At 40.8% G+C, this 24,315-nt stretch overlaps 1 protein-coding gene across 4 annotated transcripts in view; it reads right to left on the minus strand.

Moving 5' to 3' along the window:
* Positions 1 to 24,315, minus strand: part of LOC121912899 (exostosin-1c) — an 88,493-nt gene that overhangs the window by 56,544 nt on the left and 7,634 nt on the right. For all 4 annotated transcript variants that reach the window (XM_042435435.1, XM_042435432.1, XM_042435433.1 and 1 more), the window contains exon 2: positions 15,038 to 16,437. In XM_042435435.1, the coding sequence (XP_042291369.1) occupies positions 15,038 to 15,984 (947 nt within the window). In that variant the 5' untranslated portion in view covers positions 15,985 to 16,437. The remainder of the gene's footprint in view (positions 1 to 15,037; positions 16,438 to 24,315) is intronic.

Below are 24,315 nucleotides of genomic sequence, written 5' to 3' on the forward strand. Positions count from 1 at the left end.
TGTGTGTATATTCGGCACAGTGCCATTTGGAGGAAGGCTGTTTTGTAGTGTGCTGTAGGTGCGTGTTCAGTGTAGTAGGCCATCTGACAAAGAAGTGCACCGGGCCATACATCATACGCTCTGAAGTGCGACAGCTTGTAGGGGTTTGTGTCTATGGTGCAGTTTCTGAGAAGCTGTAGCGCAAGAGACATTTTGAGAGCAACTAAGGGGAAGTTTTGACTCTCTCTCTGTGTCTTTTGACTTGTTTCTCATTCATCAAAGGTGATGAGGAGAGAGACAGGCAAGAGGTACAGAGCGGTCCCAGCACAGCTATCATTAAATAAGAGTTCAACACCAGAACTCATGAGTAATTCATGATCTTCAACACATTCTTCTTTTGCTAGGTAGCAGAATAAAAGGCCTTATCTGGAGCACACATACCGTATTGTCTGCTGTTGGGCTTGGGCGCAACAGTGAGACACACAAACACACACTAAAACACAGGCTTTCCAACTTGTGGAGAGTGTATTATATTTCAAAAGAAGCAAAACAAAACCAAGGTGTTCTTAAAAGACTTCATTATGAGTTTTTTCCTCCATCGCGGACTCCAGTGAAACTCCAAAAGAGGAGGATATAATGAGGATTTTATCATTTAAAATATCTGCTTTGTAAAGTTTCAGCAGTCGTCCCCACCCTTTCTGTAAGCAACAGTGTTGGACAAGGAGGTGTTGGCTAAACAGCACAGCAGCAGGAGTACAGTAGGTCTGGTTTCAAAACCTCTCTGACATTGCACAAGTCAAGAGGTTAGGAGAAAGACTTGTGTCCCATTTATATACAGGCTGCTACAACAGATGCCCTTTCCCAGCTGAATTAATTGATGTAAAAAGTACCCAGTGTACTCCTTTGATACTAGCATAATAATTACAGTAAGTACTCCTCAGATAACAGCATGAAAGGAAGGTCAGGTTCCAACAAAGTCTGTGAACAATCTGTTATCAACTACATTATGCCATTTCAAACACCTAAAGTGACGACAAAGTGAAACCGAACTAACTACTTGCTGAAGTGTGAGAGAGAAAGCACTCGCACTTCGTTCGGGCTGTCATTCCAAATAGATTCTGAAGGAGTACACGATGAACTGAAGAGAGACGCAAACATGTCGATTTATGGAGAGAAAGAAAAAAAAAAGTCTGAAATTACTTGACTTTATCTGTTGTGTATTGTGAGTCAGACTGTAGAGAGCTGACCTTGCCGTGCAGGTCAGACAAACAGTGTTGTCCGTGTACACCTTTTTCAAAGAGCTTAAGTTGTAGTTAAGGAGCACATCTTGTACTGAAAAGCTACTGTAAGTAGGTAACACTGCTTTCACTCCTTCTGAGAGAACTTTAGGTTAGTAATTGTGTGTGGAAAAAAAACGTTTTATTGTCTGCACTGCCCACACATACACACACTGTTGACTCCTAGTATAAGAATAAATGGGGAAAGAAGTTTTTCACTGTGAAACTAGTATTTCAAATATTTCAATTTTCTCACATCATTGTCAACCAAGTGAATGGGAGGTTGAGTCCAAACTTTTGACTGATACTGTACACGAAGCCATTTCTTTACACATAGAAATAAATAAAAGGTCTTTGCCTATCACATAAGAAACACACATTTATTAAACAAGTAGTGCTACAAATAAATCAATAAAGGATGATGTATGAGGGTGAAATAATTAAGCAATATACATTGAGGGTTATGAAATAGTTTTCATAAAAAATACAAGAGGTTGCTCAGACGCCCCCGATCCAAATCCCAGTTTAACCCCAATACCTCACTGTGTTATTAAAAAACTGGGTACATAGATCATATTAATGCTGATAGTACAGCATATATTAGTGAGTCCTTTGAACCCTCCAGTGGTTGGGATTATCACGACTGTATGTATCAGTCATTTATCTCAAGACCAGCCAATCAGAGGGCTTCATTCTACATCAAAGAGGGGAGAAAAAAAAGCTGTTATTAAAAAGCCTTTTCATCTTATTGCAAACTTACGCTACACAATATTTTGTGACCTAATTTTACACCAGATATCTCAGGCAATTTAGGAGTCCTGTGAGGATGTGTTTGAAAAAAAAAAAAAATCTTCAGAATGTGTTTGGGACAGCCTAATTGTGGCAAGATGTGGTCTGAATGCTCTGTGTCTGTTAGTAATGATTTGGCAGCTGGCTTCTTCTCAGCATTAATAATTTGAAAGTCTAAAACCCTAACGGTTTCTGCATTTCTGGCTTTCTGGTAAGGTTGAGCGGTTTTAAACACATTTTAAAAAGTTAATTAGGCATAAACAAATGTGACTTCCACTATTCCCCTAGATTCATTATCTTTCCTCCCTTGATATCACAGAGTTCTTCAAACCTTGGGAAAAACAAGCAAGACACAGAGATATGACTAATCTCTTGTCTTCCTCACTTCTATAATTGGTAAACCTAACACTGTGTGTGGCGGTGGGGGTCAAAGGTCAAACAGACGCTATCAAAAACTAGTAAACAAGTGAAAAGCAGACCACTAAGTGGAGGTCCAGCTCCTTAACTGCATAAGGAATGAGAAATGTCTCTCTCCATCTCTCTCCTCTTTCTCTCTCCCGACTGCATTGTCACTGTCAAAGCCTTTCCGCTCCAGTTGGCCTGGACAAAAGCGAGCAAGGTCGCCAGAGGCTTTTCCTGCTATGATCGCTGTGGTGTTAGCCGGGATTGATAAAGGGCCCGATTAGGGCACTGAATGGACACCCATTAAGAGGACATCCACACTAGTGAGGGAACCCCCGGGCCAAACGGCCTTTCTCTAAGAAACCTGATAGGCATCTGACAGACTGGAGCCGCCCACTCAAAATACTGTACTGGAGTTTCAGCGAGAAAACAAAGCATGAGCTATGCTAATTTAGAAATGAGGAGATGATTGGGAAAACGCTGTTACTTGTTACTCACAAGTAGTGGCTATAACAGCAAATGATGACTGGAATGATTTTTTCCTTGCAGTCTGACAATAGTATAGTGCAACTTCGTCCCAAAAGCCTGGCATTAGACTGGATACTAATAAGATTTTCATCCAGCAGGTTCACAATGTGTTCTCCATTGGGCGACTATTTCAGTCGGCATTCTCCTCCCTTTCCCCATCTCTGCGGCAAACAACAACAACAACCTCCTAGCTAACAACCTACACGCTGAAAATGGCAAGTTATGTTTGGTTTTTTTTATCAGTAAAAGTCATATCACATAGTCAACATATGTCTTTTACTGTTTTATGTGGTATTTTCTTTTGCAGGGATTTAGCCGTTTTAATGCCAGGGCTCAAACAGGTTCCCTCCCAACACTATTTTAGCAAGGGCACCATCACTGCATCCTGGGCTTTGCGTTGTCCAAGATGATTGTGATTGGTTTAAAGAAATACAAACAAGCCAGAGCGTTTTTTTTTCCCCAACAGCAGAATTGATAGCGAGTGTATCCAGACCTTTCTCCAGCTCTGGCACAGCACTGTGGAGATAGATGCAAGATGCTATGCAAGACTACAAATTAGCTAAATATAGAAATGACAGACCCTTCTAATCCTAACAAACTGGCAACTATCTGAAATTCTTCATTACTTATTTCTTTATATTTTCCATGAAAACAAGCCTGGTATTCATGTGAAAATGTGTCCAAATTTGAAAATGTCAAGCCCGCCAGGTTGAGTAAGGTTGCAGACATCATATTTAAATTTGTTTTCTCATAATGTCACAAAATCAGATTTAAACCATCACAACTCCTCCACAAGACACCAAATCGTGCTTGCACAAGGAAGTCAGGCTTACAGGCTTTTAATCAGGTTCTTCTTTTCCCTTATAATTTCTGCAAAAACACTATGTAAAAATCATATAAATTTATGTTTCCAAAAGTCATAAATTGTGTTTAACATATAATTTGCAAAGACGCAAATGTTTCAGTCTTCAAGCTATAATGAGAATCTTGTCCTGCATGTTACATCTGGCTTTGGTTATCCTTCCACTCTGTACTTTTTTTTTTTTGGTAAAAATGCTTATATTCACACAGGCTGTCATAACTTTGAGCTAAATCTCCCACATTATTAGTGAGACGCAGAGCCCCTACTGTAACTGCACAGCACTACTTATCCAGTCTACCTGGATTAAACAAATCTTGAAATCCTTTGAAATAAATTGAGGTCATGCCTGCCAGGGCTTTTCACTAGTCATGGTTTGTACCTTTGTGACCTGCAAGTTACTATTGCCTCCAAACAGATAAAGCACTCTTAAATACTCACTATTCTAACATGTGTAATCAGTGCACATGATGAGGTCAACCAACAGACAAGATAATACAGGTAAGGTGATCTCCGTCAAAGCAGCTGGACAACATAAACTGCACGATATTATTACAATTTATGATTTTTAGGAGTAAGGCAGATCTATTAACTTTACTGACCAATCATTTTGTTGAGTTTACAAGTAATTTGAAAAGGAAAGACCATTAAAAATGTGATATTTACTTACAAAATCCTCCCCGGAAGGAAAGTTGTAGTTGTAGAAATTGTTGAGCCTAATTGAAGCACTGAGGTAGCAAAGAAGATTGCATTTGAATTTGATTTTATGGATACCACTTTCTACTAAGGCACCCTTTCTCTAAAGTGTATACATCATCATTAATGGCTTTATTAATGTTTAAAGGAATAGCTGTACTGTTACTATTACTGCTATTGCTTACATCAGTCATTTAATCTAATGCTTTATAGACAAATTATAAGCTGGAAAAAAACACATTTAAAAAATCTTTGGCTGGTGTTATCCTTCCTATTTGCTGGTAGTGCAGTTATAAATGTTGGTAATCCATTCATAAATTCTGCACTAAATTGTTAATTAATATAATTTGGACTGATCCTCTGCAGCCCTTCGCCAAGGTAAGTGTGCAATCCAATCAATGATTGGACATATTGGATTTTTCACAAACTGGCAACGCAGACATTATTCTTACTTTGTTTTACGAGTAAGAATAACAGATCAATAACAGCTCCATAAAGCTGTAGTAAATGATTTATTAACCATTAATACAGCCATCATTTACAGCGCCTACACCCTTTATAAAGGATGCCTTGTTGGAAAGTGGTACCATTTTATGCCTCAGAACTCAATCCATCACTCAGGGTGTAGAAGAACCCATCAGTGCAGGTGATCAGTTTAGTTATAAACAGCAAAGTTGGAGCACAGGCTGTGATCAAGACTCCTGATTTGTCACTTCTTACGGAGTGCATTAGATGAAACCTCCGACACTCTGAGACTCATACACTATAAGACCTTTCCTCTCTTAACCTTTTGCATGCTATCCGATTCATCAAAACATGCGTGAAGGCTGAGCAGTTGGGGGGATGGGGAACATGGTGTCAAAGCAGGAATGCATAGATTAGCAAATGAGAGAGACTCTTTGTCAGTGTTTGTGAGCACGCATATGTGCATTCATGTGCATGTAACTAACACAATGGCGTGCGAGACAATTGTGTGTAACACTATAGACACAACTGTGCTGTCAAAAAAGTTCACCTTCATGGAGAAGCAGGGTCTGCTGATAAATTATGCATACTGGAACTCAGAGAGATGGTAGGAGGCTTGCAGTCAACTGTAGGAGGACTCCTTACAGTAAGAAAAAAGGTAAGAGAGGAGGAGGATGAGATGTTGGGAGAAAAGTTGTGCGAGATGGGTTGTGCAGAGGATACATGCATAGAGGGTGTGGGTTAGAGAAAGAACTGTTGAATGTAAGCTGCAAAAATCCTTACATAATATATTTATGTATGCATGCACCTACACAGCAGTGACTATCAGCAATTATGTGTTCTCATATGTGTTGTTGTTTTTATGTAGGGATTAAATTTAAGACCTACCAGGTAACGCCTGGGTGTGGCATATATTTCTACCAGGCTTGTTGCATTTTCTGATGTTGTTTCTCAAACAACTTTGGAGTTTTCCAGAGCTTGTATAGCACAAATCCATTAAGACCAACATTGCCCCATGTTGCAGTGTGGCTCCAGTACCACTGGTTTTGCCAGTGTTACTTGTAAAAAAAAAAAAAAAAACTAGACAGATTAATTATAACCTGTTTTGAAAAATGGAAGAGCTAGAGTGACAAGTAACTGAAATAGCAGCATTTAGGAAGCAGGAACCTACAAGTATGAGTCAAGTTTCCTAACAGTGAGCAGTGGTTGAAAGAACAATGGGGGGATGAAGAACTAAGCACAAACATTTAATGAGAAATGACAAGTAGGTTGTGTCTAGCTTGTCTTTGACCGAAAATACAACATTTCATTTTCTCAAGACTAAGGAATGAAAGCTTTTTTTTTCTGCCTTTCAGATGAACAGTCTGGGGAGCTGCGGTAGAAGACTGCTGAGCCTTCGTCCAAGTTAATGTTACAGCAAAAGACATCATTCTCATCAGTTGAAGTGAAGTTAAATTGATTTTGTGACCTTGCAAACGCCTTTAGGATGTGCAATCAAGTGCCTCTCTCTCTTTCTCCCTCTCTCTCTCTCTCTCTCTCTCTCTCTCCCTCCCTCTCTCTCTCTCTGTTAGTTTCATAGTTGTGGCTAAAACATGATTATCATTTAAAAGCTGGAATGTCAGATCCAGATCAGACCTAAAACCTCTGAAATTAATCTTTGGCCTGAGGTCTGTCTGTTCACCGGATTTCATGGCAGTCAGGACATGCTTATAAATATACTGTAAATACAAACATTAAATGATTACGTAACATAAAAATGTGGTCTGGATGTATGAACTGATGAAGATGCCCTAAAATGTAGTGTATATTTATTGTATTCCTCATCCTTAGCACACATTTTCTTTTTTTGACTGGTTCAGTCAAAACACAAACAAAGGAAATGTCCTTCTTGCTGCTGTGTGAAGTTGCCATCTTGTGTACGCAAATCCCAGATTGTAGTGTGTATAGAAATGTGTGCAGGTCTGCAGATGTCTGCATCTGTATTGAAATATTAACAAAGCTTAAGTCCTATACTCACTCTCCTTCCAGCTCTGATTCAGTCTCCACCAACTGTTGACAAAAATATTTGCCTTGCTAGCAGCTAAATGCTCCACTGTGTTCACCAGCTATCGCTAACTTTGTCTGGTTTTTGGCGCTGGGAAGGTAGCATACAGTGGTTTTATCAGTCTTTTTTGCTGATGAGAGTTGTGTGAATGAACCAAAACAGTAAAGTTGCAGGGCATAGAACCAAAGCGATGAGCTAAAAGACGCTAAAAAGCTTTATAGAGTTGAGGGGAACTGCAGACTACCACGGCTTGAGGCTTAGAGCCAATGCGGAAGTCCCTTAAATTGCAATGCCACCGGCAGCAGCTAGATGCTGGGTCCAAAAAATCCCTGGCTCAAACTGGCTCCCATTCAAAAAGCGGCAACTTCTCTCTTGAAATACTAAGTCAATAATTTTTTTCAATAAGTCATTACGGTCTCAATCGCTAAATTCAGGCCCTCTACTGTAAGTGTGCTGGTGGTCTTTGCTCTGTTAATAAGATTTGAAGACATAGTTGGCTCTGATGTCTGCCATGTGGGTGTTGATTGACAGCTGTGTCAGACTATTGTCACAATATTTTGTTAAGTTTAATGTTGCTTGATTATGCTACCTGCCTTGTCAGCACAATTTAGCTAAAGTATCTAACGTTAGCCTAAGTGTGCACTACTCAGCATTCGCTTTGGTCCGAGGTAGCGCAGTGTGTTTCCAGACCATGAAAGGCAACACCCTGCACTCCTTATTTGGGAGGTCCTGGCTCCAAACTGAAAAAATGGTCCCGACAATAAGCTGCAACTGTGGGCTTCAAACCGGCTCCAATGCAAACCGATGGGTGACATCACACCTCGCTATGTTATATGCGGTCTATGCATTACACATAGTAATTTCACTGTTAATGAAATAATACTAATCATAGCAGCTTTAAAGAAAAACAAAATGGTTTTTCTTTTCTCACTGGCTTGTGAGAAAGATTAATTCCAAGCAAAGGGCACAACCTTTGCTGCACTGTGAAGCATTTTGTGACTATAAACATTTGAACAGACTTCACACAGAGAGAGGGAGGGAAGACTGATGTGTGGGATCCAAAGACACGAGCTGGACAGGACGAAAAAGAACGGAGGATGTACTGTGCGAGCGCCAGAGAATCACAAGGCTGCCTCTCATTTCCAAGTATTCTAAACAGAGACAGCAGAGACGGGCCACACAAACCACACACACACACACATACACACACTTAGACCACAGCATCTTCAGAGGTACAATTTCACAGACCCTAATTACAGTGGACTGCAGCGTCTCTTATTTGGTTTGCCAAAATCTTGACTCGCACACATTCTCATATACTGTTTACAGATCCAGACACACACGTACACAGCTGTGTATGTTCACACCAGCATATTAATTCAAATATGCTCAGGTATGGATGTAGTAGCTACACTGCAATGCTAGGCCTTTTTTTTTTTTATACGTACCAGTGGATAACACTGAGGCTGTTTTCCTTTCCAATGCTGACTCACTTTTCGTGCACCACATTGAAATCCTTTATGGGAATCATTCTACTGTATTTACATGCACATGGCAGCATAAAAATTTGCACATATCCTGCTGAAATTATATATGCATGAGAGCATTTCTAAAGCATTTCCTTCTTACTTCCAGCGAAGCCAATAAATCCTTGCAGTCCTTCACTTCTGTTTTGTCTGATTAGTATGCCGCATTTATCCTGAACTGAAAGTCTGATTGCTCACTCTTTCTTTTTCAACAACCTTGAGTTCCTTCAAGGAGGGTCATGAATAATGACCCACTGGTTCCAACATCGGCCCTTATATGCTGAGGCTGTTTTCTCAGGAATCATTGAAGACAAACAGAGGAGAGAGTAGAGTTCTGAAATTACAACCCTCCCCATCGCTTCAATTTCTCTCTCAAATCCTGTCTATCTCTATATCTTGGTTCTCAGTTGGTCCAAATTGAACGTGAGACCTTTGTGTTTTCTGTGGTACCTTTTGTACCTCCTAAATATCCCTGTCTTTCTTCCTCCCCCTTCTGTTTTTTTTTTCACACTCTTGCTCATTTACATTCATTGTACAATGCATGTTTCTCTTCCCTTTCTTAGAGAATTCTCTAAAGTGAGGGGAAACTAGGCCATTAGGCTGCAGCACAGCTTCTCCCTCGCTTCAAGTATCCCCTCTCTTTCAATTCCCTCTCTCACTCTCTCTGTCTTTCTCTCCCACTTTGTCACCCTCCCTCCTGCCCAGTCTTACTCTCGTTTTTTCTTTAAATTGCCTGCGGTATCCCTCAGTCTTTTTCCGATTTTTTTGGTAATCTTTATCATATGACATTCTCATTTTCTTCCTTTCTGTCTTGCTGCTCTTATTGCCTTGGGTACCACCGTGTCCCACCTCCAACTTGTCCCTGTGCTACTTTGTTCTGTTTTCTCTCCTATCATCCATAATCCACACACACACACACACACACACACATACACACATGTTCAAAGTTAAAGACCAATTCAATAGACCCGAAAAATATTTCCAGGCACTTTCTGTTCCTGTTCACATTTATTTTTCCCTATGGCAGAAATTAATGGGATTTTTGGGTTCCATTTACCAATTATTCTGTATTTAAAAGAGTAAGATTGTGCTAATAGAAATGGCGGGGGCCAAAGGTATTTGAAATGAATCTATTTAAATAATGACTTTCCTAACAGGCATGGAGATGTTATCATTGTTTCATAAAGCTAAGAGGGTGCATTATGCAACAATTCAGCAGTCTACTAAAAAAAACATATACAGTACAGTACTGTAGATGTAGGGAGGGTCAGCTTTAAAACGCTGCTGGTTTTAGTACTCCTTTAAGACCAACACATTGATGCAGCTTAAACCTAAGTTGGCAGTAAAAAATAGGCATTTCTATTGAATGACTCAAGAATGAAACCTGCTTATAGTATGGTCTGTGGATCAACCAGAGTAAGAAGGAAGCTGTTTTTAGTAAGTATGTAATTTTTTAATGCTGCGAGCACCACAAATTAAGGTCAGTTCACTTTTATTGTATTAGACAGAAACCTCAGGTATCAGATATTTCAAAACCTGGACGAATAAAACCAAAATCTGTATCTATGTTTTTTTTTTGGTTTTTGTAACTTGGGTAAACTTAATTTAAATAGGTACTTGTGCTGTTCAGTAATAATGTGTATGAAGCTACAGTGACAGTGGCTCATTAAAACTTGTTAAAACAACTCAAGGTGCTGGGTTGATGGGGGTGTGTTGCCTAAGGTAGTGGTGAGATGATAAAATACAAGCCAGGAAGTCCAGTTTGAGTAACAGATCCATAAATTTGACACCAAAACATCGTGTAGCGGTTTACAACAGTTTAAGGAAGGATTTTCTCTAAACTCTAAAGCGACAATCATTTTAACCTCCATCACAACAATCTTCAAGTTAACAGTAAAAATATGACATCCACGTTACAAAGTGATATATAACATGAACGTGAGCTTTGCTGGATGATGTGGCATTGTGTCACAGCAAAAGTTGAGTCATGCAAGTAAACAGATAACCATGCCGTTCCCCACTGAGTCAACACAGTAGCCTCATTGAAATGAATGAGGGAGCTGCATTTTTCAAGGCGGCCTTAAAACATCTTCTAATTAACCTCAGCTCAATCAAACTAAAAACTTTTTCAAAGCTATTTTTAACATTTAAAAAAAAAAAAAAAATCTCAATTTATTGGAAAAACAATAAAAAGTTTGCATTAGCTTCTGAGGTAATCACTTTACAGCCCAATTCATTTTCTCTTTTGTCTCCAAAGCTTCTTATTTGGGCAGAAAAATGATGTCATGACACGTATTGATTTATCCGTCTGAGTCCCCCCTCCCCCCCCTTACTTCTCCTTCTAACTCCTCCTTCTGCCCTTTGTACGTTTCTTGCTGTCTTGTCCAGGTCCCTTAGGGCTAATCTGTTAGTGTACCAGATGCATGTGCTCATTAACCTGGTGCCACCTTCTAAGAGCCTCATTGACAGTGACACACACACACAAGCTTGTGCATATATGGCAGTGACAGTCACACACACTAAGACACATGCTCCCTCTGTGACATGGACATTATTATTGGTATGCTGTTTTTTTCAGATGCAGGATTTTTGACAAAAATAGCAGACAAAAAGAGTAAAAAGAGGGGTAGAAAAGAGCGAAGAATGTGCCAGAACAACAGACTGGTGGTGAGACGAGGATGTGTCTCTATGTGGCCCAAACTTAGTTTTCAGAAACCTTGTTCATTTAATTTGTTTATTGTCCTCTTTTCTATTTCTTTCATTCATTTGGACTCAGTAGTTCTCATGTTCTCCCCTTCTTCTCTCCCAAAAGAAAGATTCAAAGGATGCAAAAATAAAGAGATGGATGAAGCACCTTCCCTCCCTCCTTCCCTCTACCCACATCCCTCCCTCACACCTCTCCCTCCGAGGCTAAAAGCTTCCAATTTCCAGAGAAACAGACTTCATACAAAAGAAGAGAAAAGAAAAAAAATCATCCAGCTTTTTTGTGTTTTTCTTACAAATGGCAGCTGTCTCTCACATTGCCTCCCCCATTCACACCCTCACACCCTCACAGCCGTTGCCGTATCCAAATCTACCGCAAAATGCCACATGGGACAGCCCCACATCCCCCCACTATCCTTCTCTCCCCATCCCACACAACCCCCTGCCCACCCGGGTGTGTGAGTAGTGGGCTGTGTGGAATAAATGAGCTCATTCATACAGTGCTGAGCAGCCCCAATGTAAACAAGCCTAAGGTAGGAGTATGCTTGGATCAGAACCACCACCTAACTGCTGATCCCGGGGTAAATGATATTTGAAAAGTCATATTGTACAGTTTCAAACTACTTGCTTTGAGCGTTTATTTCAGAGCACCTGAAAACAACTTCAAGCTTTCAGTGGCTTAGATTTGAATTTCAACTAATCAAGTGGCTTCTTTCTTATGCCAAAAACGTGCTGTTGGGCCCACAGAGAAGAGGCATTTCAGTGATGCAGATGCAGTTAGAAGTACACTGTAAAATGTCACGCAGGAATTTAGTGGATTCCATAAATCTTTTATCTGAACAAGTTTCATTAAATTTAAGTAAATTCAAATTTAAAATTCTAGTTTTCATTTTCAGACACATTTCATAACTTAAACATGAGCTCTTTTCTTTTTGACTTGAAGTCTTTGTGACTTGAAGCGATGATTAGAACGAATCTACTGAGTTGAGTGTTCACTTATCTCATTAATTGAAACTACTTTTATTTTTAAGTATGCAGTTTACAGTGTTTAAGTGTTTCTTAAGGCCCGGTCACACCAGCATCTATAACAGTAATATTTTGCAGCTAAATCAATTCATTTTCAATGAGGCGAAGTACTTTTGTAAATTCAAATCACCTTTACTGGAGTATTAAACTACTCCACAGTTGGCAGGGTTTGTGGACAGTTATGAGACAGGAGTCGGCACAAATATGTCTCTTGAATAAACTAAACTGATAAACTAATTTTCCTTTTAACAACCAAGCTAAATAGCAGGCACTTATTAGCGCTAGCGTATTCTCAGCTGGCTAGTGTGTTAGCAGTAAGCTGGCCAGCTACAGTAGTTTGCTCACTAGCCATGCGAGTAATCAATTTTCAGAGTAAATTTTGGAAGCAGAGATTTGGCTTGAGTTCCTTCTGCTTCTTTTTTTCCCAAGTATGCATCAGACAGGGAGATGAATTCCTCCAAAACTTCTGGATAACTTAAATAATCTTATAATGGAATAATGCCAGTGCTGCTGGTTCTTCTGAGTTTCCTCTGTGGTCTTATTCTATTAACCACAAATTCCAGAAAAGTCATACTTGAACAGAGAGTGTGGTGTGAGTCCAACTCTCTATTCTCATTCTTTCATTATTCTTCCTTTCACAGAAATCCATCTTCTCCTGTCTGTGAATGTTCTGAACCATCAGACTATGGTGCTCTTGGTATCTGTCTATGAATGGACAGACACAGACTTCATAATGAGGAGCTCTGTCAGCACTTCAGCTTCAGAGACTTTTATTGCAAAGTGTAAGTTAAGCAGGAAGGAATGAAACAGAGGGGCTGTGTTATAGGGTTCCTCTATATCAACAATATAATTATTACTGTATAGAATGTTAGAAGATAATTATTTTTGCACTAAACTAAACATCCGTAGGCTTTAATCAAAGTCAGACTTGCATAATGGCCACAAAAATCTTGTTTGATGAAACTGGGTCAGTCAAAATGCTGTTTCTCTTACATTGTTATATATTGTGTGTATATATATGTGTGTGTATTTGTTTTTTGAGTTTTTCAAGACAGGATCACAAAAGAAAAGGACAAAAAATGAAAATATTGGAAAATTTGCAGTAGACGTATTTATAAAATTCTTCAGTTCTTCACATATTCTTAAAAATTCAATTTACTTGTTGTTATAAATTTACCTGTTGACTGAACAAAATAACCTTTTCCCATGGCAGCAGCTTAGTGGATTCACCTAAACTTACTTTAACTTTACTAAGGTCCATAAGTGCTGTAATAAACCAGTTGTGTCTCTACCATTACCAGTGTTCAATACCCTGATCCTCACCAGTCCAGGGTCTCCTCCCATCTTCATCAGCTCACAGACTCAGCTGCTACAGTAAATCCAACATAGTGGAGGCAGAGTCAGGGTTTACACTGAACCTCTCTTTTGCAATAAATAATTAAAAAGCGATTACATAAAAAAGGAGACCTTGTTTTTGAGATTTCACCTTAAGAATGTATTCCTGGAGAATAGGAACGTCAGGTTCTATTGTGTGTTTTGACTACATGCATCTATTTCCATCTGTTTTTTAAATTACTGTCTGAGCTCTAATAAGTCAGTATGAGAAAAGCCCTCGGAGGCTGAGACATGTTTACCAAGCTGCTGCAACATGTATTAGGCAGATGGGTGTGTTTCCTAAAGCTTTTCATTATTAAGTGAACAAAGGTGTTCGCATTCTTGAAAACCACTCTTTGAAAAGGCCTGTATAAGGCTAAAGTGGAAATGATACATTATGTACACTTTTTTAATCTAACCTTGGCAAAGGTCACGTGTCAAAATTAATTGGTTTTTAATAATAAATCATTACTCTCAGCACTGCAGATGTCGCTGGTATCTCATTTCTCAAGGTCTGTTATCCATTCCACCCCCTCATCTAATCAGTGAACTCCAAAATATCTTATCAGCTAAAGTGGAAATGGCAGAAATATTCTCAATGGAACAACAACAGGAAAAACTTTTATAAATATGGACAGTCTTATTAAAAAAAAAAACCCAGAATAACATTTAAACTTAACACCCAGCAGAGGTTTATTCTCTGAGGTAATCAGATAATGCACAAAGCCATTCTCTGCTTTGGCTCACTACACGCTGTAGTTTGAATTCTTATTCATTATCTGTAGCTATATTTATTTAATTGCCTGAAGGAGTAAATTTATAGTACAATACAAAATGGAAATAATGTGTGTGAATACATCCTGAATAATAGATGAACTCAAGGTCAATCATTGCAATCTCACCACATTATAACTACATGTAACTACTATAAATTGTATTTTTATTTTTATAGTAATAGCAATAATAAAAGAACAAGAGAAGTGCTGTAAATAGTGACCTGAATCTAAATTTACAGAGACTTGAGTCTGAGTGTAAAATCTTTGATCTCAAAAGCGTCTGCCAAACATCATAAACCTAAACCAGTCATAAAAGAGAGACAAAAATAACCAGTGAGACACAAAAGCAACCACTGACATTGCTTGTAGAAAATCAGTAACATCTAAAAAGACATATAAATCAGCATGTAAAGTTCAAATAAGAAGGCAAATGGAACACCACCACTGGGTATTTCCTAGTAAAAAATAATAACATTTTGACACTCTGCTTCCTATAAATCCCTGTAAAGTGCCACACTGACTCACACTTCGCTTCTCATTTTAACATCACCTCATTAATGCCCTCCCCACTGGCCATCTGACCCTTGTCTTACCTCTCATATTCCAGGTTGTCATGGTCACAGCGGGCATCTTTGTGCTTCTCCCAGTCCTTCCCGTGGCGGCACGTTGTCAACGACACGATGTCCTTCCCGTTGTGGATGTGATGGAGTGCGTTTCTGGTGTCTGAGCCGATGCCTGTCAGATAACGCTTCCCTTTGAACATCAGCAGGTACTTCCTCCGTGGCGGGATGGTGTTCCTCACTAGCCAGCCCCGTTCTCCACCCTTCTGGGGGTGATCCTTCGAGAACAGTGGGATGGAGACGTCAAAGCCTGGCCTGAAATGTTCTGTGTTGAGGCTGGCTTTGGCCAAGATGGCCTGACCGATGTTTAAGCCCAGGTCCTCTGTGTAGTTGGGCCAAGTGCCTGAGTACAGGTTGAAGATCAGGTGGTTCCGCCCGTCGTTCCACAGCGGGTAACCACGGATACGTTCATCCACGTTGGGCACAAACTGTCCTGATAGCTGGTCCCGATCAAGGGTGTCTATCCCGAGCACAAACAGACACGCTTCACGGGGGTCTGACGTGTAGTACCGTGACTCACCTATAGACGTCAGGATCTTCCTGTAGCTTTCCGACACGCGATCGTTTTTCTCCGATGGATATATATACACCCTGAACCCGTCCCTCCCTCTACGCCGGCACCGGGAAAAGTCAAAACAGGTCTCCATGCGGCAGCGGCTGTCCTTATAAATGGCAGACCATGCTTGTCGGCGCTGGCGGGGGGACTCGGCCGTCCCAGGGTCCGTCTGGAGCTCATCCAGGTGGGCATAGCGGGGCAGGAAGGCCCGGTCGGTCCAGTTGGGCCAGGGGCGCACCACCTCACCCCGCTGGCGTGTCAGCAGCCGGAGCAGACGTAGCTGGACTCCTCCGCCCCAGTAAAAGAGGACCAGCCAGCAGCACGCACACAAGCCCAGCAGAACATACTTCTTACGCGCCTGCATGGGGGCCTGTCACAGTCTTTTTTTTCCGCTCTGTCTCTCTCTCTCTCTCGTCCTCTGTTCTTCTTTTCCTCTGCCCCTCAGCCCTGTGGCCTCACAGGGGTGGGGGACTGACTTGTGACTTCTAACAAGGAGCTTCTAACGGAGGACAATGTGTTAACAAGGACATCACTGCCTCTGAGTGTGGCCCAGTCCACTTTGCCATTTAGAATGACACAATCTGAGTTACTGACTCCCCTCTCTCAGTCTCTTTCTGCCTTCCCCATTTGCTCTCCACTGTACTCTCAGATGTGTGTATTAGCCTGTCTCTGCTGTGGCATACGCTGCTTCTGTTGCTGCTGTGTGCATTTCTTCATCTGTCCAGCCTGGTTGAGAGTGATGAAGGGTGATTTCTCCGGTCTCTCAGGCCAAGCTTGCTGCCTCATGGTGCCTGGCGAGACTGATGTCTGCAGGGCCCTTCATGGGAGAGAAGTAAACAAACAAGATCAGTACAAAGCAATAGTTGCCGCTCCACAACCAACACTGGGACATACTCAGGGATTGGTCGTGACACTGCTGTGCCAAGAGGTACCCTAACTAGCACTACAGATAGTCCAATGGGTATAAGCTTTCATTTGGATAGTTTTTCATTTTGGATAGACATATGTAATCTGCAACCTATATCATATTTAATACACACGAACACACACATATAATGAAACAGCAATAAAGCAGCACAGCTGGGTAATGTTTCACAGGCAGTAGAGGATTTAAAACTGTCAAAATTCCTCCTCAGCTCAAGCCCATAAGGAGAAAATTGAGAAAAGTACAGCTCAGTGCACTCTCAAAAAGGCATCCAACCCTGATTAGCCACAAATCAAAACCATCTCTTCATAAAGTCCACCTTCATTCTATCTCTCTCCCTCTGTGGTTTCCACTTTTCCTGCAAAAAAAGATGAATGTGACTGGATATTCACAGGCTCGTACGTGCTGTGATGTGTACTGACTTCTGGAATAAGTGTTTTGCGATAGTGTGCAAAACCTGGCGCAGCAGACGGGACTAGATATTATCATGCTCTTCAAGCTCCAGCTGAACTGAGCCAGATACAGTTGAGGTGCAGTGATGAAGAAAATGAGAGTGTTTAGTAGCTGAAATGGAGATTTGGGGAAAGCAGAAGGAAAACAAAGCCACTTTATGGCCCTGGAACGCCCATTCACCTTGGAGAGACCGAGTGAAGGCTTTTTTTGTTACATTCGCAAACTTGCAACGGTTTTTCTACCTCATATTTTTGCCAAACATCCCCCCATAACTCCCCAACATGTACAGTATAGATGTGTGTGCGGAGAACACCTCACAGTGAAGGGCAGTGTTCCTACTGCCAGCTGCCACACAAAGGCAGCTTTCAGGTCTCACCTGCCTGCTCGCTTTACCTCTCATTCACATTCCTCATTTCTGCCTCTTCTCCAGCCAAGCAGAAGTGATGCCTGCCATCTCTGCTTGCAATAAAACAAACAGCACGCTGGTGATGTGGGTAAACAATGCATTGTCTGATTTCGCCACCTCAAAAGGATTGAGGAAATAAGGTTCAAGTGTGAATAGAGCAGCTTTTAGTGATAAACACTGCAAATGCAGTATATGTTTATGCAGTATATATCTCCAAGATGTGCTCTACTATGGTATATCTTGTGAATGTCTTTGTACCTGTAAGTGGTGCTAAAATGATTAAAAGATTAATCGATTAGTTGACTGACAGAAGTCCATTAAAAATGACAAACATTTGCTGGTTACAGCTTCTCAAATGTGATAATTTCCTTCTTTTCTCTGTTTTATATCATTGTAAAATCAGATTACGCAATGTTTATCATACAACAACGAAATTTGAGGGCGTGTTTCTAAAATCCACTGCTATTTTGGTGTATTGCTTGCCCTGTTGCATCAGTAAATTGGACTGTTGTAGTTTACTTTGGTTACATAACATGGAGAAACGTGCAAGCTCTGCTGAACAAATAATGTAAAACAATGTAAAATGCAACTGCCTCATAGTAATGTTAGCTTGTCACCCAACTTAAGCTGCAGAGGCACTGCAAATGAGCAACTTTAATTGTACAACATAGTTTAGGATAATGCTGCGTTTACACAACATTAGCAGAATTGGGAGAGCAGAAAAACCTCCAAGTTCTTTCGACTTGGGAGCATTCACACTTTATTCCAAGATAGTGTCTACACTGCAAGTCACAGCCTAAATTAGGTGAAATTAGCTAGGTAGTTACAAAGTTACCAGTTACAACGTGTTCAAAGTTTTAAGAGTTAAAGTACAATTTTATTATGATGTAGGTGCCAGTAATGGTGGCTTTGCAACTATGCTGTCAGCTGAAATGCTGAGCAACTGTGGCTCATTTTATCAAGTGACACTATCTCTCAAGTGAGAGATAGTGTTGCTGTCAGAAATTCCTGATATATCTAACTCTGAATTACAAGTCTGAGACTGGTGTGAATGTTTTTTTCTTTCTTGGCCTCTTGTAACATTATACAGTCTGAATCACATGATATGAACGTGGCATTAGGCTGCGTTTAAATACACATTATTTCGCTCTAGTTCATTAAAACTTGATTTTTTGAAACACTAACAGCCCTTGTACTTGGCAGCATGGCTTAAGTGTGACAGTATCATCTGGGCACATGAGTCTTGGAAATGCATTCTTACTGTTAATATGTGTGGGAGTGAACACCACAGCCAGTGGTGTCGACCACGCCGCAACAGATAATTCAAGTCGGCTAATCTACCTGCAGTGATATTAGTGGGTGGTTTTTGACACCTTCTTTGTTTCTACTTCTCTGGCCACAATTGTAGCCGCCTGAGCAGCAAGCAGTCCAAGTTGGGGAGAAATAGACACTGGGGATCCCATTACATACTCCTCATCAATAATTCACTTGCTCCTTTAGTTAAGGCATTGATTTTCCCTTCTTTATGTTTCTCGTGCTTTATATCCCCTGCCACCAACGCACACAATTAGACCTCAATCTTCCTCAGGATACACTCCAGTGAGATATGTGTGCGAGCTCTGTCCTGGTGATTTGTGGTTGTGGGGATATAATTGATAGTGATGGCGATGACGATGGTAATGATGACGGGCATGAAGAATCTATTCTGTTGCCTTATCTAATTTAATTCCAAGCCATTTCACATAAGGACAGCGTTCCTTTTGTCCATCTTTTGGCCGTGCAGAAATAACTTTGCTTAACTGTCATCTCACAATACGACATGATGATTATTTAAAAGCCTTTGACTTGACACCTTTCATTCCATTTAACGTATCAAATAATAGAAGCTAAAAGCTCAATTTTTAATTGATGTCAGAATTACAATAGGAGGCAATGAGGTATAACAGGTTAGGAGGATGGAGATAATATGTGAATAGTGAATAACGAATGAGGATAATGTTGCAGGATATTAGGGCATGAAACTATGTATTTTTTAAATACATAACAGCCTCAGTTGAACACTCTTATGTTGTTCCCTACCATCCTACTTTTAGAATGCAAAGAAAACTGTACAATATTAGTTGTATGGCCATTAACAACGAACAATGATGATGAATGTAAGTTGGTGCAACTCTTGGGCATGCCTGGACCTGACTGAGCTGACAACATCCTTGGAGCTGCAATTCAACAAGAAGACACGCACACATAGATGCGCACATACGCGCGTAAGTGGCTTTAAGTGGTGAGAGAAGTCCCTCTGTCATGGATCAATGATGGATCATTATGGTTGGGTGACTAGCACCGGGAAAAGCCACAAGGCTCATTGAACAGAGGGGCCTGAAGGTGGAAGGACAGGGTTCAAGGAAAGGTGAGGGCAGGACTCAGGGCGCTACAATCGCACCCCTCGTCATTTGTTTCCCCGTCTATTCCTTCTTCTCTAAATCCCTGCCTTCCATCACTCCTTCTACTTTCTCCACTCCGTTTCCTATGCTACCTAAGCTGGCTTGAGGGTTTCACTTAGGAACAATACAATTTTCATGCTGTTTTCCTTTTTCAATTATTCCTGCTTCATCCTCAAAAGGGGGTGGGGGTAGGGGAGGAGGGGATGAAGAGAGGGGCATAAAATACTTAATCACAGACATGAGGAATACACTCAGCAAGGCCAAGTATTCTTTGATCATTCGCACGCCTTGAGAGCAGAGAAACTTCTAGGAAGGTTCATTTAGAGTGTACTGAGCAAGCAATTAAATTGTGTCAACACTGCAAAGGGGAAAAAAATAATAGAATATTGCGCAGCGCATTAAAATCTGCTATTACAAAGACGCAGGTGGATGATGTACCATCAGAGTTGGACGAACCAGCTTTTCTACACAATGTTCCGTATCCTTACAGCAAAGCGATGACTTCTCAGCTTCAACTGTCTTCTGGTTGTTTACCCACCTTATCTTACCTGACCTCTCTAACATGAAAATATCGAATTTAATTTAAACTAGAATTCCTGTTGAGTATAGACTGATCTGGAGGACACATGAAAGTCAATACTCAAAAGGAAAGCAATGGAACAAGTCAAGGGGAATAAAAGGTGAGGCTGAAGGGCATTAAAGTGGCGCAGAAGGAGAGAACGACAAGGGGTAGAAGGACTATATGATTGATATTTCATGGGTGACAGCTGGATCTAATCCCTCTACTTACTGCCCTTGATCTCTTTCTCTTTGCAAGCCTTAAGAACTTCCCTCGACTGTTTCTACCTGCTGCAGTTTTCCACAGAACTACACTATTAAGTCATTCAGGGAAATGGAGTTGAAATTTGTCATCCCATCTGTCTCCCTTGAATTGTGTTTACACAGCAGCTTATTCAACTGTGGTTATGCAGGCTTTGATAGAAAATGAAAACTGACGCTTTCTGGAACGGATGTCACCGATGATGGCTTTGTGCTGGAAATTCAGCATTTGTCAATTTGTGTTTTTCTTCTACTAAATGGGATATTTTTTAAAAGGGATTTCTGCCTTTCAGGGACTGATTGGCTTTCCACTTAATTGCTCAATTTGCTGTTTTCTGGCTGAAGTACCAGTGCTCAGCGCTGACATTGTAGACACTCAAAATGAAATCCACGACCACTATCATTACGGTCATTCTCCAGGTGGCCGAGTCGTCGCTACTGTAAGAGAAGCAGCGGCTACAGCGTTATTATGTCTGAAATGATTTTGGTATTGACATGGAGCAAGTTGTAAATTGACACTGTATGGTCCAAATACCCGGCAAAATGAGATTTCTATTCCTTCCCAAATGATATGGTTAGCTTGTGAAGACAGTCCACCTGAATGATGGGAGCCTATCATACACTGACGGGGTGACTGCACTGAAATGCCATGATTCGTGAGTGTTCAGTGGCAGCAGACCTTTCAGTGACTTTTTGTGGCTGTTTGTGCCTGAGTGTGTGAGCGTGTGTCTAAACTATACTTAAACACACATCTGGCATGTGTGTTTTTGCTGGCCGAAAGCTGGGAACATATTAGTTCAGTGAAATGAAGTGTTCTGAGGAAAACACAAATCTTGTGGTGAGGTGAAAGGCTAGGTCGAGCTAAAATTAAACACCGGACTCTATCATTACAGGCCCCAGAGATGTGACAGCGTGACTGGGGACCAGAAGATTGCTGCACTTGTCACTTTTGTTATTGCAGTGGTTCCAAACCTTTTATGCTGATGACCCCTTCGAGTGAAGCTATGTCTACTTGTGACCCCTCAATAAAGGTTGCATATGTCACCAAATGGTGGCCAGTTCAACCAGTAAGTTATTTTTACTTCTCAGTTTTATTTGGGAACTGTTAAAGGGGACGTATCATTCACATTTCCAGGTCTATATTTATATTCAGGGGCTCTACTGGTATATCTTTGCATGATTTACAGTTTAAAAAACTCTTTATTTATCTTATACTGGCTCTTTATGCAGACCCTCAGTCCAGTCCTGTCTGAAACAGGCTGTTTTAGCTCCTGTCTCTAAGGCCCCCTTCCTGGTAAGCCCACTGTTCTGATTGGTTAGCTTCCAGAAGCTGCGTGTTGACTGATTTTCAGCAGCTTGGGAGGTTAGTAAAACAAACAATAATGAAAGGATTTCTCCTTTTTCTTGTTCTTTCCACAAAATAGAAACTTCTCGAATATATCTGTACATGTTCGAGCCCAATTCTGATCTGGAATACAAGAGTGAACATCATGAACAACCAATGGAACAACCTCAGCAACAATGGCTACAGGCAATACTGCAAATGAAGCGTTCAGAGCAGGCTGAAGCCCTAGCTTTTGACTTTCAGGGAACATTTTTACATTCGTTCACCTCAAGTTTTGGAACTTGGACTATGTTTAATATAGACATCCAATATCATAGCAGTGTAAAAATAATGTTATGTCCCCTTTAAGGGGGCTGAACACATAAAAATATCCATATCACAAGCGAAAAAGCTGAGATTAGGGAAAAGGCTAAAAGAATCAGCTAACCTTTTGTAGCAGAATTAGATATTTTCTGCTTTCTTACCCCTTTAGTCACCTCATAACCCCTTAAATTTATCTTGTGATCCCATGGAGGGTCCCAAACCCCAATTTGGGAACCACTTTGTTAGCGTGTGTTTCTTTGCTTTAGTGACTGGAGGGGACAGTATAGCCAGGAATTTGTGCATATGCTCATTAATTCAATATGTGTTTTTATTTGAGTGAATGTGAATGCCTGCATAATAACAGGGTTGCATTTCCATCTCTCCGAAGATTGTGTACAACCTGAGCATGAGCGACTGAGTGCATGAGGTTGCAGTGGAGATTTGCCAGTCTGTGGTGAACCAAAGAAATCCTGCTGCAGTAAAAAAAAAAAAAAAAAAAAAAAAAATATGTGCTGTCTTCCCTGACAGACATTAAAGGCTTACAACGGGGATGTGATCCATGTTCTATTTTCTGTCCTCACCTACTAGTTGCCCTTTCAAATTGAGGTGCTCTTTACCCACCCACACACCATATGCATATCTAAGTAGACAGATACATGCATATGCACATTTTCAGTGTGTGCTGAACAAATAACTTTTTATTGTATAAAAAAAATCATTTCTCATGGCATCTACACACAGCTACTGAAGTATTTTTCCATTAGCTCGACCACCTTCGAACCATAATGGCCATAAACTTAATCAAGCGCTAGTACTTTTACGAGGCCATTTTCATAATATGTATAACAGTATGTTCTTCTCCACCTTAATAAAACTGTAGTACTTGCTCCACATGGGCTGAGAGGCTCTGACATGGTTAATAAGATGTTTACCTCAAGCTGAACGCCCTGCAACGCAACCAGCCTCCCAACCGCGCTCACATTCCAAACCCAGCATAATTACAAGCCGGGTTGATTAATTATGTCTCAACAATATGCTGCACTCCAACGCCACAAGGGCTAATTAACAGAATGAACGAGATGGGTAGGAACAATTATTAGGAGGTTCAAGCTGGCGTGCTGAATTTGGCAATGCTGTTTACAGTCCCAGGAAAACCGGGACAGAAAACCGCGGATTGGACTGGATCACACAGACAAGAGACCGAGATCACAGCTTTACACTGGCACACAGCTCCGAGCGTATAGAGTGGAAAAGCCTACTGAGGTCAGTGGTACAGCAAGCGCACTGCTCTGTTCTCGGGTGCCTGGCTGTGCACCTGACAGCACACACAGCAGAAACAGCATGTAGCGAAGTCCATCTGCCTTATTAACTGGTCCGGGCTCGCAGTGCATCCTACCTGCAACTCATCTTATCTCTGCAGCTTTGGGGCCTGGAGGCATTCCTATCTCAGAAACTCAGATCAGATCAGCCTATAAACAATCTGACCTTGACAACACAGAGAAGAAATACGATCTGACCCTGGGATAAGGAGAAAGGGGTTCATTCCAAACTGGGTTCAATTAGTAGAGCGTCCCTGACATTTCAGATTAAAGCAGTAGTTTTTTGCCACACGTTTCTTGAAAAGATTTAGGATCTTGTGAGGAGAATAAATTATTTAAAAGCTTTTTCTGTGTCTGATTATAGAATTTATAACACTAATACTACACTACTGTTCTTTTACTCTCCAGATTGATTATGAACATGATTTTTATGCAAGCACAGAAAAAAGTGTACCAGAACACAGGAACACTACACACAGTGACCCATCAGGGTTAATAGCTTTTAAAGGTTGCACATTGATATTCCCAATCCACCTAATGAATGCCTTGAATATGGAAATACCCAGCACCTCTGGAATGTGAATATTGTCTTTGGGCAACGTTACAAGACAAGATTTGTGCTTCTGTTAATCACAAGAGAGGGTATTACAGAACCATCACGAATGTAAAATCCCATTAAGACGA

The sequence above is a fragment of the Thunnus maccoyii genome, chromosome 15 (assembly GCF_910596095.1).
Source record: "Thunnus maccoyii chromosome 15, fThuMac1.1, whole genome shotgun sequence".
NCBI lineage: Eukaryota > Metazoa > Chordata > Actinopteri > Scombriformes > Scombridae > Thunnus > Thunnus maccoyii.